Source organism: Cydia pomonella, chromosome 25 (assembly GCF_033807575.1).
Source record: "Cydia pomonella isolate Wapato2018A chromosome 25, ilCydPomo1, whole genome shotgun sequence".
NCBI lineage: Eukaryota > Metazoa > Arthropoda > Insecta > Lepidoptera > Tortricidae > Cydia > Cydia pomonella.
Window position 1 is genome coordinate 1234217 of NC_084727.1, and position 14571 is coordinate 1248787.

At 37.8% G+C, this 14571-nt stretch overlaps 2 protein-coding genes across 2 annotated transcripts in view; both read right to left on the bottom strand.

The window, feature by feature from the left end:
* Positions 1-3450: 3450 nt before the first annotated feature.
* Positions 3451-14571, bottom strand: part of LOC133531728 (galectin-4-like) — a 39277-nt gene continuing 28156 nt past the window's right edge. Inside the window, exons 6-8 of the mRNA XM_061870110.1 lie at positions 14379-14392; positions 10076-10228; positions 3451-8785 (exon numbers count right to left, since the gene is read on the bottom strand). Coding sequence (XP_061726094.1) covers positions 8741-8785; positions 10076-10228; positions 14379-14392 — 212 coding nt within the window. The 3' untranslated portion in view covers positions 3451-8740. The remainder of the gene's footprint in view (positions 8786-10075; positions 10229-14378; positions 14393-14571) is intronic.
* LOC133531711 (dentin sialophosphoprotein-like) lies at positions 10933-14117 on the bottom strand. The gene has a single exon (XM_061870085.1). The coding sequence runs from the start codon at positions 13667-13669 to the stop codon at positions 12242-12244; it is 1428 nt and encodes a 475-aa protein (XP_061726069.1). The 5' UTR covers positions 13670-14117; the 3' UTR covers positions 10933-12241.

A 14571-nucleotide genomic window follows, 5' to 3' on the forward strand; every position in this document is an offset into this window, starting at 1 on the left:
AGTGAAAAGACTATTTATACATTAGAAGATGTAAAAAAAACAACACGGTCACAACAAACCGATATATTTATTTATTAAATGACATGCAATATTCTATTTAAATCAACAGATAAAAACGCTTGCATTTCTCTGTAAATACAATCAATAGGTACACGAATTACTTAATCTAAAAAAAGGTACAAATAATTTTAAAATATTATACATATACATCACTACAGAGTATAGGCCGGGATAAGGTATCCTGCGTTTTCGCCGAAAATTGTATGGCCGAAATTCACTTGCCAACCAACTTTTCGCAGACGTTTCATTTGGCCGAATAACTTTTACCAAATAATTATTTCGCAACCATTTCATTTCCCAACAAATGAAAAATGCGCAATTTTCCTGAGGATCAAATGTCTATATAGGACTCATGGCATTTAAGCAACACAAAGGTCAGAAATGAGAGTTAAAGTCTGACGCTCGCAGTCGACGATTGTAACGCCTCTAACAAAATGATAAGGTGATGTGACGTCACTTCATATAAGTCTGTCCTAAATGTATGGAAAATCAAGGAAATTGCCATTTTGACCCTGAAATATTGCGTTTATGTATATAGTTGCTATACAATTTATTTTATCAATAAAATGTAAGGCATCGAATGGTACCATTTTCTTTCTATTTTTGAAAGAAAAAAAATTTTTTTTTTGACACTTCGGAGCCTTGTATTTTTATATAATCACAATATAATTTTTTAAATTCCACTTTTTTATAATGGATGGCTCGTTTTCTATCTATTTGACTAAATTTTGTTATAATATTTAACATGTGTCAAGTACCCAATTGCGTACTAGGTTAGGTTAGATTATGTAAAGTTGGGCAATGAAATTCGCTCAAATGAAACTTCTGCGCAAAGTTGGTTGGCAAGTGAAATTCGGCAATACAATTTTCGGCGAAAAGGCAGAGAACCCGGGATAAGGGCTATAACCGTGAAAATCGAAGTTTGTCAATTGCGGGCATTTTTCTCTGTCACTCTAATTACGTCTTAGTGAGAGTAAAAGAGAAAGTTCCCCGCAATTTGCGAATTTCGGTTGCCAAGTTGCCAGATGCTAGCCGAGGTGCAGGCTAGACAATTACAAAACAAGCAATCCTAGTCAGACCACTCAGACCAAGATAAGTTGGCAGCGGTTTTGATAGCCCAGATAGCGCTATATTTGGGACAACCGACTGGTCGCCGTCCAGTGGGTCGGCCCAGATACCGCTGGAGCGACAGTGTACAGGCGGATCTGTGCCAACTCAAAGCCGACAACTGGCAGGAAGTGGCACAGGATCGGGACAGGTGGCATTCTCTCGTTTTGGAGGCCAAGACCCTCTTTGGAGCACTGCGCCACGATAGTTAGTTAGTTAGTTAGATAGCGCAAGTGTTATTTTAAACGTCAAACATCTATGAAGTTTAGATTAACCATTTATTAACCATTTGAACGCCAAGAGCCACTAAAGTGGCCGTGTGCTGTCGTGCCTACCACGCCAACGACCACTAAAGAGGTCATGGCAGACGCTGTCAAAGCAATTTTACTGTTGACAGATAAGGTTTAAATTCGTTTCTCAATAGTTGACATGTAGGCGTGTATGCCACATTTTGATGCGAGAGAGAAAGCGCTCAAAAGGTTAAAAACACAATTAAAATCTTATCGAGACAGATGTCAGATCCACGACGCAGGCTTCGTCAATATATACGTAAACAAGCAAAAAAAACATCCACAACACGCTTCGTCATCGTAATATGCACCTATCCTACAAAATATATATCCACAACACGTTTCGTCAACGGCCTACCTAGTATCTATATATATATATATTTTTTTTTATATTGTCGGTGGCAAACAAGCATACGGCCCGCCTGATGGTAAGCAGTATCCGTAGCCTATGTACGCCTGCAACTCCAGAGGAGGTACATGCGCGTTGCCGACCCTAACCCCCTCCCAACCCTCGTTGAGCTCTGGCAACCTTACTCACCGGCAGGAACACAACACTATGAGTAGGGTCTAGTGTTATTTGGCTGCGGTTTTCTGTAAGGTGGAGGTACTTCCCCAGTTGCCCTCTGCTCTGGAATGACATCCGCTGTGCTGTGCCCTACCACACAAAGCGAGATGACAAACAACAATAAACAAATAGAAATCTACCCCCCCGCTCTGATTTTCACCCGGACCAAAAGTGCCAAAAATACTGGCGGCATTGCCTCGCTGAATGGCCAGTGATATCTGTTGGACCAGGAAAGAACCAGAGCGGGGGTCGCAGCCCCTTTCATTCAGCCGTCGTCCTATGCTCTTCATAAAGGCTTTGGCCTCGGCGCACCAAGCCCCCGCCGTCTCAACGGCAACTGGGACAAAATCGTATACTTGCTCGAGGTTGGCGTATTTACTGTGTTTTAAATTGACGACCGGTTTGGCCTAGTGGGTAGTGACCCTGCCTATGAAGCTGATGGTCCCGGGTTTAAATCCTGGTAAGGGTATTTATTCGTGTGATGAGCATGGATATTTGTTCATTTAGACAAATCATGTAAAAGAAGTATTTGCCATTAGTTTTTAATCGCTGCCAACATTTTACCACAAACAAGAGCCAAAGAGCTGCTTAAGTTTAATTTTCATTGATATTTGTTAGTTTGAAAATTAATGGCGCCATACATCCCATGACTGGAGCAAAAAACCATAGTTTTAATTGGGTAATAATATTGAAACCAGTTACACCTTTCATTAAATACATAGAAAACATAAAGGACGAATTGGACATTCAACTTTTGAAGCTTAAAGTTGTAGAAATTTTACAGATGTCGGTGAAATATAAAAAAGAATCCAAATTCTCTCTTAAATGTTCCATGACTGGTGCCGTCAATATAACTAATTAACACTTGCACAGGCTGGGCTATCAAAATCGTTGCAAACGTAGCTTGGTCTGACTAATTCCTGTCAACGTATGTATGAAGTTCTTAAAAATGTATCAAATTATAGATCTAGTATATTTTCTATAGATGTGCTATAGGCGTGCGCCCGTAAGGGACAGAACTTATGCTATGCGACAAAATTTAAAACAGGTTTTATGATTCCTGACAACTTGCGTAATTTGGTCGGGTTATTTGTAATTGTTACTGATAACCGATGATAAGGCTTTCTCGAGTGCAGCCTACAATCGGTATTAGATATGGTCACATCACTATAGCGCGGCAAGGACTGACAGATAGATGAGCATCGCGGCAATGGCGGCGCCGTAGTCGAGTTTCCCAAGTTAGGTCTGTTTTTATTGTATTAAATCATTTATTTGATGATGATATACTGAATTTACGGTGGGGAATTTAAAAAAAAAAGTGAGATGTGACAAAGACAATAATAACGCTCCTGAAAGTTCTATAAGATCATCTCGTTCGGTCATCTCCCGACCCCACTATTTCATCTAGCTATACTTATTCTACCTCTATGAAACAAATAATAATAAAATATTTATTTATCAGCTCACAAAGAATTTGTAACAATTTCGCAATAGGGTTATGAGACAAGAGATGACGTTATGATCCTTTGTGAGAGACTGGAGTCTGAACCAGGTAGGTACCTGTATTACAGATCACCAGGCTCTCACTCCGGAGAAAACATTATACCTATTTTATCATAGGATCTGGTACAAAATCTACAAGTATACAACAGAACTGATAATAAAGAAAGCCTTAATCAAAGCCAAAATAACGAAACAATAAAAAAAGGATACATAATGAAACAAAGAGTGTCAACTTTTATGCATTAATTTTTTAATGTTTTCACATAAGAGTTGAAAGTGTGATTAATTTCTAAATGTGTGAAGTGAATTTTCTCGGAGGTATGATATTAGTATGTAAAAGATTATCAATGCACGGGTAACCAGTAGTTATACAGCGTCGGATATTTTTTAAATATATTTCACACTTCGTGCTTTTTGATTGACGCAGTGCGATATAAGATAATGATAATTTCGCATTCCGAATAACCCAAAAAAAAAAATTTTACCTGTTACCAAAGACAATTTACAACACCACTTCGTTATGGTTACAAATAGGGAGTATTACTGCAATGTTCTGCCGCCAGAGTGCAGCACTAGCACCTTTCATAAACCATAGAGTAACTTATACATACTGTGCCTTAAACTGTTTTTGACAAGTTTTTACAGATAATAAAATATGACATTGATGCATCAAGGCGGTTTGTTTACAAAGGGCCTACCGGGAAACGCGAAAATCGAAATTTAGTTATCTGCCTCTTCAGCGCTCGAATATGCAAGAGTGATAGAGAGGTTAGATAACGAAATTACGATTTTCTTGTGTCGCGGTAGACCCTCAGATTGTGATGGATTGTGGTAGTGGTGCTCCCTACGCATAGTTTCGCGTAATATTCCCTATTAATTAAATAATGTCGGTAAAGGCATTTATTTATGTGATAAGCACAGATTTTATTTCATGGGTGTTTACATAGAACTACTCACAGCACCAGCCTTCTTAAGGTTGATGTAAGGTTAAGGTTAATTTGTGTTAGAATGTACGGTATTTATAAATAAAATACATATTTGGAGACAATTGTGTGCAGATCAACCTAGCCCTTAACTAGGTAAAGCTTGTACTATGGGTACTAGGCGATATACATACGTATATAGATAAATACATATATACATAGAAAACACCCATGACTCAGGAACAAATATGGATGTTCATCACACAAATAAATGCCCTTACCGGCATTCGAACCTGTGACCATCGGCTTCATAGGCAGGGTAACTACCCACTAGGCCAGACCGGTCGTCAAATTTATGTATTCATGTGGTAAATTCCGATGATGGTTTTAATTTAGGGTACGTTTTTGATCAATTAATCAAATGATTCGACATACATTCAAGTTTTTGATATTTGTTTCTACTGAAATATGGAGTCGAATCGGTAGCTTCTAAAGTCCTCTAGCACGACCTTCGCTTGGGACTCCAGGTCTAGCCAAGATGCCAATAGTTTGCGCTGTAGCGAACGAAACGATAATCTCTCTATCACTTTTCCATATTAGTGCGATAGAGACGCATTAGCGTATCGTTCGCTACGGCAAAAACGATTGGCATCTTGGCTTGGCACCATTTATTTGATGTACAAGGTGCCCGTGAGCATTGCGAGAGATTTTAACGGTGCATTCCTGATGGCAACAGAAGCAAAAAATGTTTTATGACGTTTTATGAAATTCGACAAAAAAAAATGTTTTTTTTTCCCCTTTTTTTGAACACTCCTGTACATAAAACGTAATTTTTATTGATAAACACATAACCTAAAATTAACTAAAAAGTTTTTTATTTATTTGGGGGTAGGGGGAATACATTTTTTTAATTTTTCGATGTCAATCAATAGGTATGTCCAGACTAGACCTCAAAGTGACAATACCGCAGTCAAAAATGTGTTTTGTACCGACTTATGGCGAAAGAATGATTTCGAAAAACATTTAATTATCTCTGAAACTAGGCCTAATCCGGAAAATTTTATATGACATTTTAGTTTCTAAATATTACCAGCAGTGGCAGCATGGTTATATTTTTATCGCTTGTCACTATGCCCGTCACTTTCGCACTAACATACTTGTTAGTAAGTGACAGGCATGGTGACAAATGATAAACAGCCGACCATCTTAGCCCTACAGGAATAATAATAATAATTCAGCCAATATACGTCCCACTGCTCATGCGCGAGAGGGCTCGGGCTATAGTCCCCACGCTAGCCCAATGCGGATTGGGGACTTCACATACACCTTTGAATTTCTTCGCAGATGTATGCAGGTTTCCTCACGATGTTTTCCTTCACCGAAAAGCTAGTGGTAAATATCAAATGATATTACACCCACACACCTACAGGAATGCTTATTTAAAATGTCTCGCCATGCTTACGGGCACCTTGTATAATGCTTGAACATATGTAGCTCCTTAGCCATGTAGGATGAAATATTTTTGAACTCACAATTACTATTCTATTATATTTATTAATGTGTTCGATAACGTACGTAAAGGCTCCTTTAAGGCATCTCACATAATTATCTTTATCTACATCTATATCATAACCTCCCTATAATATATTACAAAAACCGGCCAAGAGCATGTCGGGCCACGCTCAGTGTAGGGTTCCGTAGTTACTCTTCCGTCACAATAAGCTAAACTGGAGCTTAAAGTATAGTAAATTGTTAACCAAGGGATGAAACGGTACCTTTCACGCGAGTTAAACAAATTTGCATAATCAGTACCTAATTAAAATAAGTCTTTTTGCGATAACTCAAAAACAGCTAAACTGATCATGTCCGCTATAGTTTTTATTTAATGTCTTTCTTAAGCTCTACTTCCACGATTTTTTTCATATTTTTTGGACCTACGGTTCAAAAGTTAAAGGGGGGGGAGACATTTTTTTTCTTTCGGAGCGATCTCCGAATATATTCACTTTATCAAAAAAAAATTGTTGAAGACCCCTATTAGTTTTGAAAGACCTTTCCAACGATACCCCACACTGTAGGGATGAAGTAAAAAAAAATTCACCCCCACTTTACGTGTAGGGGAGGTACCTCAAAAAAAATAAATTTTTAGATTTTATTGTACGACTTTGTCGGCTTTATTGATTTATATATCCATTCCGAATTTCAGCTTTCTAGCACTAACGACCACGGAGCAAAGCCTCGGATAGACAGACGGACATGGCGAAACTATAAGGGTTCCTAGTTGACTACGGAACCCTAAAAACGATAAACTAAAGGCCTATATTAACAAACCTTTATCTGTGGGTGCATCGTAATTTTAACTTTACTTTATCGATAAGTGATATATTCATTACATTCAAAAGAACATCTCTGAAAAAACAAAAACATCTCTGAAAAAAAAAACAAATTTGATTCGGCCTCTATTATAATATCAGTCGAGATGACTGATGATGAATTTTGAAAAACTTGATATCTATGGAGTGTGGAATTAAAAAGAGTGAAATCTCTCATGGTAGAACTGTTGCAAAAGTGTCCAGCTGTCAGCTATAAATACTAGTTCCAAATCTATCCAGAGTAGCGCTAGAGTAGTTAAGAACCTAGGCGCTATTGATGGAGTGAATTGCGCTGTCTATGATTTGATTTTTTTGTTCAAGTATTCTAGGTATTGTAGCGCCACCTATTTAAGGTTTTTTGATGACACTTTTTGGTACATGGAGATTTCATTCTTTACCTCCACCTTCCATATTGATATCGAACGATATGGCAGTCGGCCTCCGACTCTAGTTTGTCTCTGAATAAAAAAAATGCGTGACACGGCAAAAAAGTTTGCATTACCCTGATTTTGACGTTTAATTCCTTTGTAAATATAAAATTACTTTGTTTTGTTGAAGCTTATGATATTAATGTAGATAAAGCAGTGTATGTAACTGTACATAATTCGGCATTAAAATACTCGTGTAATCCTTTTATGAAACTCATTTCATTCGTTTCATAAACCCACACTCGTATTTTAATGCCTTTCGTTATGTAGCAGTAACATAAACTACTATAAAAATATCTCTTACCAATTGCCAATTTTAACAATACTATATCTTTTAAAGCTATAGTCTGTATCTTTAGGTATTTAAAAAAAGGTAAACAAAATCTACCCTCAAATGGCTCCTTAAGGCTGTTGAGGGTAGATGAAAACATTACATGATCAAATAAAGTAGGTTTAAAGTCAGGTCGTTCAGTGACAGATCCAGGCGGTTTTGTATTTGGTTGGTTAATCAATAAATATTAAAACTACCCGAAAATGTACAAATTGTTTGTTTACCTTTTTTTAAATACCTAAAGATACGGACTATAATTATTTTAATACATAAATGAAGCTTACAGTCGGTGTTTCGTAAAAGAGATGTATCTTTTAACTAGCTGTTATTTAACTTGCCCTGTTAGTTAGTGTGGGTCAAATAATGAAAGCTAAATTTGACCCACTTCCCGATATCCGATTGAGCTGAAATTTTGCATGCACATGTAAATCGGATGTAAATGCAATATTATGTTGACATGGAGGTAATCTGATGATGGAGACAGGAGGTGGCCATGGGAACTCTGTGATAAAATAACGCAAACTGTGTGGGGTTGTTAGAAATGTCTCGATGAGTATTAGTTGCCTGAGTAAAGTCGATAAACTCAGTTTTTAGAAATCATTCTCTATACCGTGTACCTACACCGTGTTGTTTTTAAAGTCCAGTTCGGGGTATGACTAAGTACATTTAACCTCGTGCCGCCCAATGTCCATTAGGATGTACACTGCGGATCGATGGAATGTCGACCTTCATTAAAATCAAACTAAATATATCATGGGTCTATAATCTAACACGGGTTTTATAGACGTATTTTTAAACTCAAACAAAACTTAGACATATCAATATCTCCTCGATCGTCTGAGATAGTACTTAAGTTTAGTAGGGAAGATAGTTAACACTAATCAATATGTAAACAGGCCCTAAGGCACGTGTACAAGCTCGTAGAGGCGTTATCAGAAAAAAAGATTATCTCCAAAATGGAGTTACTTAGAATACCGGTGTCTTAGAGAAAGTTACTTAATTTAAGCACAGGAATGCACCCTCGAAATTAACGGAGTTTGAAAAAAACACGGTGTGTAAATAATACTGACTGGCTATCATCCACTTTTACAAAACGTCGACTTTGTTTTGTTCTGATGCTTGATTCTATATATATATATATATATATATATGCATGTTTTTAATTTATTCGATCCAATCATCGCCACCTCCAAATTCAGCGACTGATACCTGGAACAGAGAAATTAAAAATCATTGTGAAACTTTTATTAGATAACTCGCATTTAAGCACTCGCATAAAGAAATTACCTCTTTTGATAGTTTATCCTTTTTATTCCAACAATCACCTTATCTTATATCAACTCAAAACTTCATATAGGTAAGTAAGGCTTACTTACAAATTACTACAAAAACAAATAAACCGACTACTAGTTGCGATTATGTTCGCGATTTCTCTTGCGATACTTCGCAAGTTAGGGAGTCAAAATGGCGACTCACTCATTACGTAATTTACAGTACATATGGTGCTACTTTATAGCACTAGTGCGAAAAGTAGAATATTACGTTACTGTGTCGAACATTTAAAGGGCAATATGTACTGTAAAACGTTGTACGATACATGTGCGAATAGATAATTCGCAACTCGTGTCGATTTAAAACACTCCCTTCAGTCGTGTTTTAATTTATCGCCACTCGTTTCGAATTTCCTATTTTTTGCACTTGTATCGTAATGTACTATTAAGTACTTGTTGCATCGTTTTACATTTTAGGGTAATTTTTTGCGACCATGGTAACCCCATATTATGATGTCATGATGACGTCATATATGTCTTTCTCTTAACCCTGGTCGCTCGGCTTCTTGTCTAGTTATATTGTATGTCTATGGAGCTTGCCTTATGAGGTACAAAAGACAGATAACACAGAGTCTACCTCTTCTCTTGGTAGACTGTCGCTACTGAACCCGCCGCCGAGAGCATAGCCAGCGAGACTGCCGGCGACGCCGATGCCGACCGCCGCGCCGGTGCCAAGCTACTAAACACAGCCTACTTCATCCATAGCATAGCCACAGAGACCGCCGGCGGCCAAGCCGGCGACGCCGATGCCAACCGCCGCGCCGGTGACAAACTACTAAAAGTACTAAACACAGCCTACCTCCTCCCGTGGTGGACTGCCGCTACTGAATCCCGAGAGCATAGCCAGAGAGACCGCCGGCGGCCAAGCCGGCGACGCCGATGCCGACCGGCGCCGGCGCCAAGCTACTAAACACAGCCTACCTCCTCCCGTGGTGGACTGCCTCTACTGAATCCCGAGAGCATAGCCAGAGAGACCGCCGGCGGCCAAGCCGGCGACGCCGATGCCGACCGCCGCGCGTCAGTGCCAACCTACTAAACACAGCCTACCTCCTCCCGTGGTGGACTGCCGCTACTGAATCCCGAGAGCATAGCCAGAGAGACCGCCGGCGACGCCGATGCCAACCGCCGCGCCGGTGACAAACTACTAAAAGTACTAAACACAGCCTACCTCCTCCCGTGGTGGACTGTCGCTACTGAACCCGCCGCCGAGAGCATAGCCAGCAAGACCGCCGGCGGCCAAGCCGGCGACGCCGATTCCGACCGCCGCGCCGGTGCCAACACCGCTGCGTTGCTGCTGCACTGGTGCGTAGGAGTCGTACATCTGAAGTATTGGGAAATTTAATCAAATATAGTTAAGAGATTTTGTTATGTAGGTCATGTTACACAACTTATTCCATGAAGCCAACGCCTCTCCTGTCTCATACAGTTCGGCGAATAATTACATGTTAATTAAGATAAGATAAGATGTTTATTTGTAAAGTCATGTACATGAGATGTTATTAAAGTTGTACAGTAAGCTTCCATGACACCCTGTCAGGGCACACAAATTGTCTGATATCTAGCTTAATACTAAATTATAGGCTACGCATGTTATTATGTGTAGTATCTGAATTAATGTAGGTATAATTAATGTTTTCTATTGAACAACTAAAAAATTTCCAATTTCAGGGTTGGCTCCAGATTAATATGTAAAAAAATAAGCGCTTTACCTTTTTATGGTAGTAATAACAAAATCATAAAACTTTGCATGTAGCATTCAACCAGACGTTTCAAATAAACAGATTACGCAATTTACACATTACGCATACTTTGCGGAGATAAAGTGGTAAGGCGCGTATTTTTTACATGTTCATTATTATTGGTTTTAATATCAAAACGACCGACCTATATGTAATATGTACGTCGCAGCCATCTAGTTAAATTAGCCAGCTAATTAGTCGCCTAGGCTATTCATTAAACGCTGCCGGCGTTCAATTTGATGAACTGAACTAGCATTACTCGGCGTTGGACAAGGACAACTTGGCGTATTGAAAGTCAAACCTTGAAAACGACTAGTTCACTCAGCCAAGTGATTTAAACGTAACCTAAAAACTTACAGAAATGAAATAACGTATAAAAATGTACAATAACCTAACCTAAACAAACATCATAAATTCATCAATGTCCAATTTAACTAAATGACTAGACGACGTTCAGCCACCTGGTTAACGATGCGATCAATGACTTGGTTAGTTATTCTTCCGCCGTTTAATTAGCCGGCTTTTAATGAACGGGCTAGGCGTCTAATTAGCTGACTAATATAACCAGATGGCTGCGACGTACATATTACATATAGGTGGGTCGTTTTGATATTAAAACCAATAATAATGAACATGTAAAAAATACGCGCCTTACCACTTTATGTCCGCAAAGTATGCGTAATTGTGTATCAATAGAATCAATACCAATGTTCTTCTTGCTTTTGTCTGAGATATTTCTTCTTGCATTACCGGAACTCTATTTTCAACTCCTGCTTGTAATATTAGTTGTAAATTGTTGAGCAATACAATTTTCGTCAGTCGCGGCACTCATGACATCTAGTGTCAAGTAGCAGTACTGATAATTCCGCTACTCGATGTTGGATGTCGACTACGAAAATAATAAGCGTTTCGTTTCGGTACCTAAACTGATGTATGGAGTGAGCACTCTATGTTACTTATTTCTCTATGCTTAAATGTTCATGCTAAGTTTCATGTTAATAGGGTTGTTTCCAATTTTTTGAAACGCTTGTATTACGTTCTATATTAACTAAAAGTTGCCCTAAAATTAAATTTTTATACTAAAAACGGCTTTAAATATGTTAAATTAATAAAATATATTTTGACAGGTGCTTTCGCGCCCAAAACGCTCTTTGAAAATTGTGTGAAGTCACAGTTTATAGTTTGACACATAACATACATACACACGTAGAAGATACGAACTGTCAACTGACATTTGTCATTTGTTGTTCATCGTCTAACTGTCAACAGTGTCAATCCGAGAGTTGTGACGTCATCAGAATCTTCAATGACGTTTCGAGTTTGGTCACGTGACGTGTGCCACAATATATTTTAAATTCAATATTTACAAAAATATGGTCATTACAGGTCCCCTAAAAGTAGTTTAACATATTCTTATAATCCAAAAGAATTTATTGGGATACAATTCTGCCCTAAGATTTGTAGATGGAAACAACCCTATTCAGGATGTCATTTTAAAATGAGATCGTAACTTGGATTGTATGGCGGCTTTTTAGCGACAGATTCTTGTGACTTAATGGCCGGTGTTCTGTTTAGCAATAGAAAGTACAGTTTTATCATTTTGTTGCTTTATTTTTCTTCTTTGTATTATCATTTTCAATATCGCTCTCTGAAGATTCATAGTTTTTATATGGTTCAATTATATTTTTTCTATTAACAGTATCTTTATTTGAAGACTCATAACCTTTTGTAACACTTTCCTTCTTGTTATTATAAATGTCACTGTCAGAAGGTTTGTAATTTAATTTAGCATTATTATCGGCTATTCTTTTTTCATTAATTTCGTCACTGTCCGAAGACGCATAGTCTGTTTTGGCTATTTTGTTATCTTTTTTCACATTTTCTTTCTTTTTCTTCGTATTTTTATTACCAACGTCACTGTCAGAAGATTCTGCGTCCTTTAATGTTTTAGATTGTTGCTTTTTCGTAATTTCTTTCCTAACATTTTCTTTGCTTTTTCTATTTTTACCGTTACTGACAGAAGAGTCAGAATCTTTCAGCAGATCAGCTGCTTTAGTGCCGCCTTTCTTTTCTTCTGGTTTACTGTTCTTATTTTTTCTATTACTATCAGAAGAGTCCGAGTCTTTTAATGGGGAATTGTTGTCAACTGTAATACTGCCTTTTCTATTACTTACTTTCTGAGTTTTCTCCTTACTGACTTCTGATTCAGAATCCTTTAGCAAATTAGCTGTAAGTGAGCTATCTCTTCCCTTTTTACCTTCTTTTTTAATTTTCCTGTTTTTACCGCTATCACTGTCAGTGGAATCAGAATCTTTGAGAAGTTTATTTAGAAACGATGATGTTTTGGAACGTTCTCCTGGTTTATTGCTGCTTTTTCTAGCATTTTCGTTTTTGATGTTCTTATTTTTACTGTTACTGTCAGAAGATTCAGAATCCTTTAATGGACCGTCTGATCTAACTGCGTTTTTTCTATCATTTTTATTTTTCTTATTTTTACCATCAATGTCAGAAGATTCGGAATCCTTTAATGGACCGCCTGAGTTAACTGTGTTTTTTCTATCATTTTCATTTTTGTTTTTCTTGTTTTTACCATTACTGTCAGAAGATTCAGAATCCTTTAATGGACCGCCTGAGTTAACTGTGTTTTTTCTATCATTATCATTTTTGTTTTTCTTGTTTTTACCATTACTGTCGGAAGATCCGGAATCTTTTAAAGGTCCATCTGATTTAGTAGTGCTTTTTCCACTCTTTTCTTTTTTACGTTTCTCATCACTGTCAGAGGTCTCAGAGTCCTTCAGTGGGTTAGCCCTTAGATCTCTTTTATCCTTATCTTCTTTTTCTTTCTTGGCATCCGTTTTACTTTCTGTGCTATCAGAATCGGCAATCGTGAAAAACCATCCATCGTCCCCCGACGATGAGGACTCGTTAAAATAACCTTTTTTCTCGTTTTTTTTCTTTTTACCCTTTTCGCTAGTTGTTTCAGGGTTTGTATCTTTTGAGGATTTGCGTTCGGATTTTTGCATGTTTAGACCAATGTTCGCTTATATAGTATGGAAATTCTCTTGATGGAGGCAATTATTTATTATGAAGGTTTCTTCATTCATTTTTTCCATATTCTGGGGAAAAAAAGGTTGGAAAACAACATGCTATTAGGACAAATATACGAGCGTATTTTCAAGGAAACGCACGAACGTACAAAAAGTACTAAGTTTGACTGAAGTAGCATGACAAATACGAACGTTTCCGAAAAAATACGATGACAAAAGATTATGCAATACTTGTGCACTATATCTGTACATCTAGATATACAGATGTAGTACAGATGTACTTACCTAGGTAAGGGATAAAAAATAGGAAAGAGAGGAAAAGAAGACATTTTCACACCACCCGTACGAAACAGGGCTTTTTTTCCCCTCTAGGATCAAAGTGGCACTTTTCTTCCCTGCTAGGAGGGACCAAATTAACAATTGTTTTAGGACACGATTTTATTTATTTTGTACTTCATACCTAATAGGAGGACTCGACCACTGTGTATTTACCAACTAAGAATGAAATGAAATAAACATGGTAGCAAAATTATTTCCACTTTCCTTGATCCCTCACTACGCTCAGGGTTCTATTTTAGAATCCGTCGCTACGCTCAGGGTTCAATTGTAGAACCCTTTGCTTGGATTCAATGTACGCCCTTGCCGTAAATATGTCGTTTTGCTCCCTTGTGTATTTAATACTTACCACTGGTGGTGTACCTGCGGACAGAGGAAACTATTTTAGAAATACTCCAAAAGTAGCATTTTAAAACGCGTATAGCGTGATTTTTCATCGACTTTATATAAACCGGAACTCTATTTTTCAACTCATTTTGCTTGTAATATTAGTTGTAAATTGTTGAACAATACATTTTTCGCCAGTTGCGACTTCTAGTGTC